A 15,572-nucleotide genomic window follows, 5' to 3' on the forward strand; every position below is an offset into this window, starting at 1 on the left:
TCAACCGATCAATTTACGTGGGTGGAATAATCGTCCAGTGCAAACAACTGTCATTTTCAATCTTCTCACGCGAACACATATGTCTGGTTCTGTCGCTGCTCACCCTACACACTGGTCACTAACCGCCTGTCACAGGCTAAGCTAATCAGCAACTTCGGTCGCTGACTCCTCATGACCACTCCTCCTGCAGCACACTGTGAGTCAAACAGCAGCTACTCGGATGTATGTGGTAGTTCTAATCAGTTCCACCCCGCCATAGATCCCCCAGTTTAAAAAATCCATTCTACCTAATCCGAGACAGTGACGTTGTTGACGATACATCTCGAATTTCTCACGCAAAATGGAAGTTTCTCCCTTTTGTACAAGTTATTTTCGAAGACAGAAGATATCGGGACATACGGGCGTTTTCACATCACGAAAGTATCGATACTTGTGAAAATCCTGTAAAAGTATGGAATAGGTTATATTTATCTCATAAGGGAGAAACAACTGTTCTAATCAGCTTAATATCTGTTACATCCTGCGTCACAGGACTAGAATATTGAACACATTTTCAGCTCATGACAGGGTGCTAAAATCTACCTCTATCACAGGATGACTCCTCACTTTCAAACTTCCTTAAAGTAACCGAATGCTTCACCACATACGAAGTCTCTTAAAGTAACAGCACAGAGAAGTTGTAAATATCAGGTTTATACTTTCGTATTACTGTATAAATTCGGTAATACATCTGATTTTACTACGATGGTCGTCTCTCCCTGTGTAGGTTGGAGACTGAAATTTCGCCACAACGAAAAAACGCCTGATTACCGCTCCCACTTCCAAATCATATCCATGGTATACTAGCCATTGCTTCCACACACCAGACAGCACATCATTGATATGAAATTGATAGGCGAATTAATTTAATTGATCACGAGAGTCACTTTGCATGGTGAGTATTTCTTTTCAGCAGTCGGATTAGACTCACCAGGTAGCTGAAATGGGAATCTCTGGGACGAAGCCAATGTTGTTTTCAGGTAACACCATTGAGAACCGACATTTGAAGCTGACTGCAGAAGGTTTCTACCATCCATAAAAGCGGTCTTCGTTTTACAGTCACACACAATAGTTGCTGATCATATCCATGTTAAAAAACTATACATGTTTTATAATTTGAGGCATGGTATTGCTCGTGAATGAAGTGGTCTTCCACACAAATACCGTGACATTGAAGGTAGATGGTGCTAGCTGGGATTTGTATTAACAGGTCGAAAGTGCAGGTGAACGTCTGCAGCTGCGTAAGCTCGCGATAAAATCACCCTTCTCATCGAATTTAACAAGTGATTCGGCTAAGAAATGTGGTATGAAAGCGATACTTGCAACTACCTCTTGCCACTGCTAGATATTTTCCACGCTAACAAACAGTATTTGTAACACATTCTATCTCAACACCATGTAGACAATGTAACAGAGGTTCCACTCTATATCCATGGGGTTATAGGCGAGGGAGGATGATGGTTGATTGAGAATGATTACATACAGTAGATGGTGTGCTATGTGAGGAATCACTTAAAAATGCTTTTCAGGTCTATAGTGTTACGCTTTATGGTAGAAATTACATCCACTGATTTGGAATCAAGTCTCTCCATTCAACCACATACTTGCGTTGGATCCTATGTAGATGTCTTTTAATGATTACAGCTACTGATGAATCATATTTGTGGCACTCTCATACCTCGAAATGAGTCACCTTTTTCTAACCTATCTGCTAAGGAGGTCAGTACCAAGAAGGTATTGGCAAGAGACAAATGAGAAATATTAGGCATGTGGAGTGCAACGCAGCAGATATACACTGAAGCGCCAAATAAACTGGTATCGGCACGCATATTCAAATACGGAGATATGCAAACAGTCAGAATACGGCGCTGCAGTCGGCAACGCCTATATAAGACAGCAAGTGTCTGGCGCAGTCATTAGAGCAGTTACTCCTGCTACAATGGCAGATTATCAAGATTTAAGTAGTTTGAACGTGGTATTATAGTCAGCGTATGAGCAGTGGGACACAGCACCCCTGAGGTAATGATGAAATGGGGATTTTCCCATACCATCATTTCACGAGTGTACCGTGAATATCAGTAATACAGTAAAACATCAAATCTCGGATATCGCTGCAGCTGGAAAAAGATCCTGCAAAAATGGGACCACTGAAGAGAATCTTTGATCGTGACAGAAGTGCAACCCTTCCGCAAATTGTTACAGATTTCAATGCTAGGCCACCAACAAATGTCAGTGTCAAACCATTCATCGAAACATCACCGATATGGGCTTTCGGAGCCAAAGGCCCACTCGTGTACCCTTGATGACTGCACTACACAAAGCTTTATGCCTCGTCTGTGCCCATCAACGCCAACAGTGGACTATTGATGGCTGGAAACGTGTTGCCTGGTCAGACGAGTCTTGTTTCAAATTGTATTGAGTGGATGGACGTATCTGGATATGGAGACAATCTCATGAATCCATGGACCCTGCATGACAGCAGGGGACAGTTCAAGCTGGTGGAGGCTCTGTAATAGTGTGTGCCGTGTGCAGCTGGAGTGATATGGGACCCCTGATACGTCTAGAAACGACTCTGACAGGTGACATGTACATAAGCATCTTGTCTGATCACCTGCATCCATTCATGTCCATTGTGCATTTGGACGGACTTGCGTAATTCCAGCAGGATAATGCGACACCCTACATGTCCAGAGTTGCTACAGAGTGGCTCCAGGAACACTCTTCTGAGTTTAAACACTTCTGCTGGCCACCCAACTCCCCAGACATGAACATTATTGAGCACATCTGGGATGCCTTGCCACGTGCTATTCAGAAGAGATCTCCACCCCCTTGTACTCTTACGGATTTATGGACAGCCCTGCAGGATTCATGGTGTCAATTCCCTCCAGCACTACTTCAGACGTTAGTTGACTCCGTGGCACGTCGTGATGCGGCACTTCTGCGTGCTCGCGGGGGCCCTATACGGTATTAGGCAAGTGTACCAGTTTCTTTGGCTCTTCAGTGTATGTCAAACGTCTGACATGCATTCAATCTGCATGTTTTCTATCGAACTCACTATGGTGATCAACTTGAAGATGATAAAACTACTTCATTCTATGCTAAAGCGAAACATAAATTAGTTGTGATACATGCACAATACAACTTTCCAGACCCTGCCCACTGTTCGCATATGATTATGGTTCAGAAATTATACTATGCCCACATCAGTGCTATAAAATGATCATCAGCAATGGAAAGTGCCTCTTACAAGGGAACCTTCCCATCGCACCCCCCTCAGATTCAGTTATAAGTTGGCAGAGTGGATAGGCCTTGAAAAACTGAACACAGATCAATCAAGAAAAACAGGAAGAAGTTGTGTGGAACTATGAAAAAAATAAGCAAAATATACAAACTGAGTAGTCCATGTGCAGGATATACAACTTTATGGGTCCTGTCTGGTGAGGCGTGCTGTGGTCCTGTGGTTAGCGTGAGCAGCTGTAGAACGAAAGGTCCGTATTTCAAGTCTTCCCTCACGTGAAAATTTTAATTGTTTGTTTTCAGACAATTATTATCTGTCCGTCCGATGCGATCACTTTTTTGGGAGTGCTAATCACATCCACAAGAAAACCTAAATCGGTCAAGGTAGAAGAATCTTTGTAGCCATTCGCCAAGTGTACAAGTTAGTTGGGTCGACAACATATTCCTGTCATGTGACGCACATGCCGTCACCAGTATCGTATAGAATATATCAGACGTGTTTTCCTGTGGAGGAATCGGTTGACCTATGACCTTGCGATCAAATGTTTTCGGTTCCCATTGGAGAGGCACGTCCTTTCGTCTACTAATCGCACGGTTTTGCGGTGCGGTCGCAAAACACAGACACTAAACTTATTACAGTGAACAGAGACGTCAATGAACGAACGGACAGATCATAACTTTGCGAAAATAAAGAACGTAAATTTTTCACTCGACGGAGGACTTGAACCAATGACCTCTTGTTCTGCTGCTGCTCACGCTAACCACGGGACCATGGCGGTCCTGAACTCCTACCGTCCTTATTGCTGCTTATGTTGCGCAAAGACTACTCAGTTTGTACATTTTGCTTATTTTTTTCATAGTTCCACACATCTTCTTCCTTTTTTTCTCGATTGATCTGTGTTCAGTTTTTAAAGGCCTATCCACTGTTCCAACTTATAGCTAAATCTGAGGGGGGTGTGATGGAGAGGTTCCCTTGTTAGAGGAAAGCAGACAAGTGCGTAGCAGCAGTGTTTGACATGTGAATTTAGACGCCATGCTGCACAAACTCTGTAAACAGGACAACTGTCAAGCGAATGTATACATACCTCGCAAACACCTGTCACTAACTTAGAATCAGTTACTAAACTGAAGACTTGATTTATGAACAAGATGTGGCAGAGAAATGGAGTACTTCGGATAGATCTTCGTTCTCAAAAAAATGGTTTAAATGGCTCTGAGCACTATGGGACTCAACATCTTAGGTCATAAGTCCCCTAGAACTTAGAACTACTTAAACCTAACTAACCAAAGGACATCACACACACCCATACCCGAGGCAGGATTCGAACCTGCGACCGTAGCAGTCCCGCGGTTCCGGACTGCCGCGCCAGAACCGCTAGACCACCGCGGCCGGCTTTCGTTCTCCTAGCGGCGGGTGTTGAAATATGTTTCCAATCAATGGGCATGATTGATCACACATGCGTTGGAAGTCCTCTGCTGACAGTGGTATGAAGACGTTTGCTGTTGACGACTACAGTTAGATAGCACTCTAAGTGACACACAGAACTTGCAGTTGTATACGAATCAATCACAAGTTATACTACACAGTTGATGCACCCCAAGAGAACAACAGAAAAAAATTGGTTAAGTGCGTGATAAATGACATGCAGTAAGATCTCCTTCTCTTTAGAATGCATCATCAGTCTACCATTACCTCGTTACAAACCCTCTCAACCAGTCAGTCTATCTACTTTCTATAATCCTTTAACGCAGATCCATGTCAATTTAGAGGCAGGTGGTCCTCTTTTCCAGGAAAGCATCAAAGACAGCAGTCAACTTGCATGTATCACTCTTACCTCAATAGATGTACAGTAGAATGTTGTTATAAAACCATGCTGCAACTGTTCTGTAAAGTATTTGATAGCTGGCACCATATGGTTGTGATCGGTGGACAGTACAGAGAAGCACATCGTAAATACTGTTTGTTACGGTTTAAAACACCTAAACAGTCTTGCACAGGGTCAAACAAGTGCTCCATTCGATAGTTTATATTGCAGTCTCCTCCCCACCCTCACTCTCTGGGCTGGTAATACAATGGCTCTGAGCACTATGGGACTTAACATCCATGGTCATCAGTCCCCTAGAACTTAAACTACTTAACCCTAACTAACCTAAGGACATCACACAACACCCAGTCATCACGAGGCAAAGAAAATCCCTGACCCCGCCGGGTAATACAATGCTTTTTAGCTAAGTACACCTTATAAAAATCTATAAGGTGGTTGCCAATAACTTTGGGATCACACTTGTTAAACATTCTGTTCCAGTCGTCTTATCGCTATCGACGAAAAATGACTGTTTCCCTGGTTCCTGGAGCTTCCATGTCAAGTTTTTCCCGTATTCCTCTTGCAGTCACATCTCATTCCCATGTACAAGAATTTTCCTGCACCAACAGAAGACATGCACGTACTCCCTCATTCTCCCTTAATTTCCCCGCATTTTGGCGTGTTTTCCATCAGTTTATACGAATTTTCCGTCAATTTTGGTAATTTTATCTATTTTTTGTCACTTCTGCCCATGCACTCATGACATCACTTCTCGCCTCGTATTCTACAGTTGTAGTACATTTGCTCTTTTTTTGTATATCTGTGTCCGTAAGTGTGTTTTTTAAAGAACATTTTAATAGTTGTGAAACAAATCCCTACAGTAGATGGCTACTACCTTTATATAATGTATCTTAAATGGTAATTAAGTCGATGATATGTACTAGACAGAGTCAATGGCTCCCACATTGACTATGGATAATGTGATTTTACGTCCTACATTTTTTGAAGAAGACAGTTTTCAAGTCGTCGAAACCATGACTGAGGTGTAATATACCTGTATTTTGCTACTGATTGGTTGATATTTCAAATCAATTGAAGCACTACGAACAATCACAGTAGCTGATATGAAAAAAAGCTAGCTAATATTTATGAAATTTGATTTCACAGCAACCACTAGAGTAATTAAATACGATGTCATTGTGTTAATAATAGAATAATATTTGCCAAATCCCGAAGAAACTATCCTCGTACTCTATGCAATTGAAGCTAGGCAAAAGAAGAAGATTTCAGTAAGGGTGCAAGATATTTAGCTAAATCATATGCTGATCTAGCATGTTCATCATGATATCCACTATGTAACTCTTACAGTCTGCTGCAATACATGCTAGATCTCGCCCTTTTTCACTGCCTGAGCATCCAGTCGACATCGACAACGGTCCGCTAGGAGAGATCCGTTTGAGGTTTAAAGACGCATGGCCTTTACAAGGCCGACTTACCTTGTGGTGGTGGTGACAGGGCGGGTGGAGGCCCATGGAGGTGGGAAGTGGCTTCTGCGTTGTGCGAGGAGTCTGGCTGGATATCGTCAGCGGCATCGACGGCCGCGTCACCGGAAGCAGAGCGGCGTGGTCGTGGCCGTGGTCGGGGGCGTGGAGGCGGCGGACGTGGGGGCAGCGCTGGCGGTGGCTGCGGGGGCGGCGGCGGTGGCGGGGGCGGCTGCGGCTCCGGCGCAGACATGACATCCTGCGCATGCAAGCCAGAGCTTAGCAATGACACGCGAGGAAATCCCCTGATAATGCTTTCCATCTACAGCTGGGAACTTTTAAATGCAGACTTCAAGATGTAACCGCTGCAAAGAAGTGGATTTGATGCTGACGCCAAAGTGGAGGAAGTGGTGCGAGCGTTACAGACGGTGCAAGAGAAGGCCATCTCAACACATGTTAGGAATTCAAAAGGGTTTAAAATTCCGTGGAGTCCAACCCTACAGTATTTGAGATGCAGATCAAGGCATGCGGGAAGATATTACTAGCGATCCTTAGGAGAAACAGAACAACAAAGAAAGAGCCGGCCGCGGTGGTCTCGCGGTTCTAGGCGCGCAGTCCGGAACCGTGCCACTGCTACGGTCGCAGGTTCGAATCCTGCCTCGGGCATGGATGTGTGTGATGTCCTTAGGTTAGTTAGGTTTAAGTAGTTCTAAGTTCTAGGGGACTGATGACCACAGCAGTTGAGTCCCATAGTGCTCAGAGCCATTTGAACCATTTTTTGAACAAAGAAAGATGAATTTCTATCGAACAGTCAAGCAAAATTATAAAGACCTACTACACCAAACAAGCGTAGAAGAATGGGAGGCGTACCTTAAAGACCAAATGGTATAAAATGCATGGAATTTTCCATACAAATTTGCAAGAAACAAGTTTCGATCACTCTCTATTGTGTTATCAACCTTGAGATGATCTGATGGCACGATGACGAAAGACTGGGAGACATCAGTTCAGTAGCCCCCCCCCCCCCCCCCCCCCGTCCCTCACCTGCTGAGAACTCTGCTGCCAGACGATACGACGATGGAAGACGCAGAGTACCATCAGTAGCTTCGCTCTTAATTACTAGAGAAGCATATATATAACAGTGTTGTGATTCCATTTGTGCAGGAGAAAGTGAGGATGGCAATAATGAATATAAAGAAAAATAAAGCACCAGGGGCTGATAGAATTATGGCAGGAGCGTTGCATTATATAGTTGACCAAATTAAACCATATATAACTATGTTATTAAACGCATGTCTTTTTTGGGGACGGATGTCCGGAATATGGGAAATCTCGAATATCATTATACCAAAAAAAAGGGCAAGAAAAAGACACAGGACTGCCGAAACTTTACAGGCCGATTTTTTTGGGAAATCCTCTAGCCAAAGTACAGGAAAAGCTTCTGTGTCGCCGCCTAAGAGACCACAGACAAATCGTAGGCATGACCCCCTGTAGCACGGTTTCAATAAAGAGAAATCCACAGAGAATGCGGTATATAGCGCAATGAACATTGTCAACATCTCAGACGACAAGTATGTTATAGGTATAATGATTGATACATCTGGGGCGTCTGCCCTGTTCAAAAGACTGAAACAGATGGATTGTCCCAGGTGTCTCTATGCGAGCCTACGAGATTACTGCACAGCCAGGCAGGTAGGATTAGAACGTGCCTAAAAGGAAATTGTGAAAAATATCACCAAAAGCTGCCCGAAGTCTTTGCTTGAGGACCAGAGTTGTAGAGTATAAAAACATTAGAAGCTGCATCGCCTACGCAGATAACCTGCTAATTATAGTATCTGCCAACGCAAGGGGTTAAATTAGAGTATAATAGTAGGGTAGTTCTTGAAAGACTAAGTAAGCGGTGCGTAGAAAATAAACTAACGATAGCAGCGCACAAAACAGTAGATACAAGTATGTCGCTAAAAGGAACACTATCAAGAACGAGGAACCCCATAACCAGAATAAACGACCAACCTGTAAAAAGAAAGGAATTATATAAATACCTTGGTATAAACATCGACGAAAAGCAAAAATTTCATGCACGTGTAATAATCGTCCGCCAGCGAGGCATTAAAGTACTAAACAAAATAGCAACAATTGATCAAAGAATTTTTCAGTTGCCATTTAGTGCAATAAGAAAGTACCACAACACAATCGCAACCGTTATTGTGGGCTACGAGTAGAGCGTTTGCGTTCATAGAGCCAGAAAGGTAAGTGCAGCACAGGCTTTAGGGAGAAGTGTATTCCTGCGCCTGGCAGGCGCGCATAGAGCAACGCTGACTTTGGCGCTGCTGGTGATAGGCCCACTAGGCTTGGTAGCGATTCGGCGCGGCATTGATTTAATAAGTCCTTGGTACGTTTCCAGAAGTATATGGCACCATCTATCAACGCACAGATCACACAATTTCCAAAAATTACCGACTACTGATTTGTGAGCGTGAAGCTGATGCCCGATAGTGTCTCAGACGTGTTCCATCGAGTTCAGATCACGCATATTTGGTGGCCACGACATCACCATGAGTTCACTATCATGCTACTCAAACCAATGTTATAAGACTTAGGCCGTGTGTCACGGACAGTTACCCAGCTGAAAGATGTCATCGCCCTCAGTAAAGACATCAAACATGAAGGGATGCAAATTGTCCGCAGTAATGTTCACGTAGGCCACAGCTGTCACGACGCTTTCGATTACCATCATAGGTCGCACAGTATATCAGTGAATGTCCCCAAAATAGCTTAATAATGTCCCCACCAGCCTCAGTCCGTGCCACGGTGCATGTTTCGAACAGTCTTTCGCCTGGATGATGGCGTATTCGGACATGGCTATCGACCTGGTTTAACAAGAAATGTGGTTCTTCCAACCAGGCGGGACCTTTCCACAGAACCAAGGTCCAATCTCGATTATTCCATGGCTATTGCAGTCGTAGTAGATTAGTGGTTCCCAACCTAGGGCTAATTACCGCTGAGGGGTAAAATGTAATTTTCTGAAGGGTGAAAACAAAAGGATTCTATTGTGTTTTAGTCACGAAACTGAATTATTTTTAAACGATCACTATTTCGGAAGACTTTAATACTGATTACGTTAGTTACCAATAGCTACAGTTCTTATTTCAAACACTAGGAGCAAAGCGTAAGATCATGTGCAAGAGATTATAGCTTGTGCAACCATCTATGACAGTAAAATTGAGACGTATGAATCGCATATTCTTAAAAATCTTATGAAAATTCCTCCTCTGAGTTGTAGATACTTCTATAACAGACCAAAAATTGCTTCATTATCCACTCCGCAACGATAAACGAATAACTGACAGCAAAGCAGTAATTATTTAATGTCTTATTGATTCATTAGTTCATTAGTTAGTGGTTTAATAAAACACTTACAAAAACTAAATGCCATTTGTGTTTCATAGTTTTAAAAATAGAAGTGTTAAAAAATATTTTTCATTCTGAAGTTTAGTTAGGCGTTAATGTCGATGACGACATGGGGGGGAGGGGGCAGTAGGAGGAGGGATGGTACTAGCTAATATCTGTTTTTACTCAGGGATAATTGTCTCAGAAAGGTTGGGAACTCCTGTAACGGATTATGTCAGTGGGACGAGATGGAAACGTGGGGGGATTGCCTGCTGCAGAGCCCAATGTTCAACAAAGCGGCCGCGCGAAGTAGCCGAGAGGTTTGAGTCGCCTTGTCTCGGTCCGCGCGGCTCCCCCCGTCAGAGGTTCGAGTCATCCCTCGGGCATCGGTGTGTGTGTGTTGTCCTTAGCATAAGTAGAGTGTAAGCGTGGGGACCGATGACCTCAACAGTTTGATTCCATAAGACATTACCACAAATTTCCAAATTTTCAACATAGCGTGGTGAACTGCTTGTCGAAAACGCTAGTGCATGAACCAGCCTTGTACTCTACATCTACATCCATACTCTGCAAGCCACCTGACGGTGTGTGGCGGAGGAATGGCGCTAGCTGTAGCATATCTGTCGTCAGATATGCTACAGATCGCCGCCGATTCTGCTTTGGAGAGCGGGCAAGCCTCCGACCTTAATCATTGGTCTCCTTCTACAGTTTTTAACCCCCACACTAAACTCCATTGCGAAACTGTCGATTATTTAATGTCTCACGGTGTGCCCTATCTACCGATGCCTATTAGTCATGTTCTGCAATATATTTATTTTTTCCCCAATTATATCCAGTACCTTTTCGTTAGTTACCCGATGTTCCCATCTAATCCTCAACCTTCTTTCGTAAAACCTTATTTCAAAAGTTTCTATTCTCTTCTTGTCTAAAATGTTTATTGTCAACATTTAACTTCCGTATGAGGCTACAGACGAGACAGACACATGGATCTATACGATGTTAACAAATTTCTCTTTTTCAAAAAAGGTTCCCTTGGTAATACCAGTCTTCATCTTATATCCTCTCTACTTTTATTATCATCAGTTGTTTTGCTGATCGAATAGCAACATTCATCTACCGCTTTTAGTATCTCATTTCCTAACCCAGACCCCGCAGCATCGCCTGATTTAATTCGACTACATTCCATTACTCTTGTTTCACTTCTGTTGGTATTCATCTTATAGCGTCTTTTTAAGACACTATGCGTTCCATTTAATTGTTCTTAAGTCCTTTGCCTTTCCTGACACACACACACACACACACACACACACACACACACACACACACACACACACGTAGCTATGCTGTCAGGTTGTCTGATTGCTACGCGGAGGACCATCGTCGTGAGGCCAACTGAGAAGCTACTTCAGTGAGAAATAATGGCTCCAAGGTCCAGGAAGCCGACTACGGTCGGGAGAGCGTTGTGCTAATTAGAGGTCTGCATTTGACGTTTATGCTCACTCGAAGTGCTCAGTGTATGTAGTTCCACGAAGTCCGGCAAATGTCGATACAGTCGCTTTGGACACGTGTGTGTGTTCTGGGGAGGGGGAGGGGGAGGAGAGGGGAAGAGGGGGCAACTGCACTCGACTTCCTTGAAGCTCGTCCGAGCGTTTCATTCTCGAATTGCCGGCCATCTACTAGAGTTACACGGTGCCGCTCAGTCGCCCTATCCAGGATCACGGCGCGTGAACCTGAATTGAAGGACAGTGCGAAAGCGAAACTTGATTCGAAAGAATATATTCTGAGTGCGAAATGGTCGTAACACTGTCTAGAAGAGATTTTCATTAGTAACTGATAAGGACGTACGTTATATGTACTGTAGCAAGTGCTGTGTTCTCCTTACGGATCCGCAATCACACATCTGAAGGCAGAACAAGTAAATGTGTAAGTTCTGAAGCATTGCTCGCTTCACTGAAAGCTATTTTAATTAAAGAGGTGCGTAGAAATGTGTGCAAGAGATGTTCGTCAATTTACATTAATATTAGGTGTAGGATTTCGCGTTTTATGTCAGGGGCTTGTAAATATCTGTTCAGAATTGGTATATGTAGACGTCTCCAACATCTTGCCTCATCTTAAGACAGTATCAGGAAAAAGTGAAAGAGAAGCGAATAATATATGGGAGAGTATGATGCCCAGCATTATCCAGGCCATAGGCGTGAATGCATATTGATGTACAGCGAATATAGGATCGATAAAAAAAAATCTCCTCCCGAACAGGCCATGAAGGCCCAACGGTACCGACCGGCCGCCGTGTCATCCTCAGAAAAAAAATTATTCAAATGGCTCTGAGCACTATGCGACTTAACTTCTGAGGTCATCAGTCACCTAGAACGTAGAACTAATTAAACCTAACTAACCTAAGGACATCACACACAGCCATGCCCGAGGCAGGATTCGAACTGCGACCGTAGCGGTCGCTCGGCTCCAGACTGTAGCGCCTAGAACCGCCCGGCCATTCCTGCCGGCGTGTCATCCTCCGCCCATAGGCGTCACTGGATGAGGATATGGAGGGGCATGTGGTCAGCACACCGCTCTCCCAGCCGTATGTCAGTTACAGGATCGATACATATAGGAAAATGAATAACATATTTATCCCTGCGTACTTTGTTTATCAAGATTAGCCCCTTCGAAATGTAGTATTGGTGAAAACTCTCTTTTCTGATGAAAAGAAATTGGGGAATTTATTGAGAACTACACTGGGAAAACGTTATTCAAATTGTTGGGAGTAAACCCCATCGTTTTAAGACTTCATTTCTCACTGACCGAGACGGTAATATATGCAAGGCACTTCAGCCTTTCAGCATTATGTATGCAATTTTCGATGACAACTATTTGATAAATGAGGTTGCAGTGTTTATTCCACGGCTTATGGTGCCAAAGAGATTGTCCGTTTCACAAAGAAAACTGATGACGTAAATTCGATACAGACAAGCTTGAAGCAAGAACAGCATTTTTAGGATGTAGTTAGGTGGTATGACAAAATTGTGGAAATGCTTCTGGAGGGAGGCACCTCTGAAAAAATTACTGGTTACGACAACAACATTGCAAAAGAACTCGTTGTATGTTAGAGCCATTCAAAGGTGCAATCGGAATGCTGGTAGGCGAGGAGTGTCCAACAGTTCAGTTTGTTTATTATTGGTGCACAAACTGGTAAGTCATTGTAATACAGGGCCCGAAGATACAGAGGTACGTTTAAATTACTGTAGACCCAGTTCTCTTGTTTAATACACGCTGTGTGTCCAGCAAATGAAAATTGCAATTAACTGCAAAACAGTATAGCTGTCGTATTATCGGCTGTTAACTGTAGATACTACGAGCGCTGAAAGAGCGCTGTCTCCATGTCATAGAGGAGAAAGTCGAAATTCGAACATTGCACAGAATAGCAACATTTCTGTGATCGCATTTCCGATTGTTGAAAATTCTGTGTCTGACAGAAATGAGATGCTGAATACTGTCAATGAGATATGTGATGAAACATTAGTTCCTGATAAGCTAGCATAAAATTATAACATGGCAGTAGTAGCTTACTCTATTTTTGTGATATCTCTAAATATTGATTTGGGGTCGCTGAGTGAATGTCAGCCGCGCTCGGAAGCCAAAAAAGTCTCCGTTTTCGGAGTGACTAGACAGTGGACCATACCATACTCAACCTACCGATGATGTTGACTTTCATATAACCCGACGACGATGATCAGTTTGAGAGGTGACAGCATAACCGTAGTTTCTTTCCCACACTGTCTAATTTAGCGAGAAGAATGTTTTGTGTTCCAGCAACAAGTACGACAAGTGAAGCACGGAATCTTATCTCGGGCAGACGAAGCAGACTTGATCCGAAACGCGTCGATTCATTTTAATTACGGTAACATTGAATAATTGAGAGACAATTTTGTTCCTGTTCGATACCTAATTTCTTAGGTGTTCAAGTTCATATACGTACATTTGAATCAGTAAAGCATATGATGTTATAAAAAACGGCACTCTGATTCTTAATCACCATCATTACAAAAACTGGTAGTTACAAAGAGTACCTGTGAAACTACAAACTGTTTCCAAATTTTCGTTGTTGCATAAAGCAAGCAATTTTTTTTTCTCATCGACCACAGTGATGTCGCTATTAGACAGTACCTCCGAGGAATGTAATTAAATGTAATTAGCTGTTGGGGGTATTTCGGAAGCGACAACGGCCTGCAGACTCACAGAGCAGCTGCTAAAACGGCCGTAACGGCAGCGGGGTGAGCGCTTCCACCCCTCACCCCCCCCCCCCTTCCACATCACCCTAACCGAACGGCACTCCGTGGCGCTCGACGACAGCCTGTGAACTTCGAGCATTCGCACTCGGGCAAGCTACCCCCGAGAGTAGTGGCCTCGAGTAAGTATGAGGGAGAAAAACGCCTTGTTTGCAGATCTCTATAGTGCTAACCAAACTTTTATCCATTCCATGTGTGATGGGTTGGTAGGTGGTTGGCTGATTTGGCGGAGGGGACCAAAAAGCGAGGTCATCAGACCCATCGGATGAGGGAAGGATGGGGAGGGAAATCGGCTGTGCCCTTTCAAAGGAACCATCCCGGCATTTGTCTGAAGCGATTTCGGGAAATGACGGGAAAGCTAAATCAGGATGCCCGGACTTCGCTTTGAACCGTCGTTCTCCCGAATGCGAGTCCAATGTGCTAACCACTGCATCACTTCGCTTGGTACACGTGTGATTAAAGCCCAAAATACGATGCTTACCTCAGTCGTTTGATATACCAGGATGTTGGCGGTAGGAAGCCTAAAAGTGCGCGCATTGACGGGGAACCTCACTTAACGTTTCAACTAGAGGACATTGTTATTCGTATTACGCCACAACTTCAGAAGTTTAAGAATGTTACCAATCAATATGTCTGCTGCTGATTATCTTCGTAGCAGTGCGCTTTTACTAAAAGCAGCGTAAGACCTGATGCAGAAACATTCATCACTGAATTTCTTTTCTGTGGACCAATAATGATAAAAAAAGGCTTTGCTTTAACGACAAATGTTGAAAATCTGCATGTATCACTCGAGGCTGCACGAGGGACATTGATTTTGCATGTACAGCATCTAAAGTCTTGCGCGTTCGAGAAAGATGTATGTGACATGTGTTATGCAGTCTGAGCTGATAAACTGAACATATAACACTTGCTGTCGTTCATTAAATACGTGGAAGACAAATATACAGGTTGTTTGGTGTATAAGTGCAGATAATTTGATCATTGGTACATTAATACACTACTGGCCATTAAAATTGCTACACCACCAAGATGACGTGCTACAGACGCGAAATTTAACCGACTGGAAGAAGATGTTGTGATATGCAAATGATTAGCCTTTCAGAGCATTCACACAAGGTGGCGCCGGTGGCGACACCTACAACGTGCTCACATGAGGAAAGTTTCCAACCGATTTCTCATACACAAACAGCAGTTGACCGGCGTTGCCTAGTGAAACGTTGTTGTGATGCCTCGTGTAAGGAGGAGAAATGCGTACCATCACGTTTCCGACTTTGATAAAGGTCGGATTGTAGCCTATCGCGATTGCGGTTTATCGTATCGCGACACTGCTGCTC

General features: G+C 43.6%; 1 protein-coding gene across 1 annotated transcript in view; it reads right to left on the reverse strand.

The window, feature by feature from the left end:
- Positions 1 to 15,572, reverse strand: part of LOC126248750 (uncharacterized) — a 405,014-nt gene that overhangs the window by 310,479 nt on the left and 78,963 nt on the right. The window contains exon 2 of the mRNA XM_049950087.1: positions 6,578 to 6,821. Within this exon, the coding sequence (XP_049806044.1) occupies positions 6,578 to 6,821 (244 nt within the window). The remainder of the gene's footprint in view (positions 1 to 6,577; positions 6,822 to 15,572) is intronic.

Source organism: Schistocerca nitens, chromosome 3 (genome assembly GCF_023898315.1).
Source record: "Schistocerca nitens isolate TAMUIC-IGC-003100 chromosome 3, iqSchNite1.1, whole genome shotgun sequence".
NCBI classification, from domain to species: Eukaryota; Metazoa; Arthropoda; class Insecta; order Orthoptera; family Acrididae; genus Schistocerca; species Schistocerca nitens.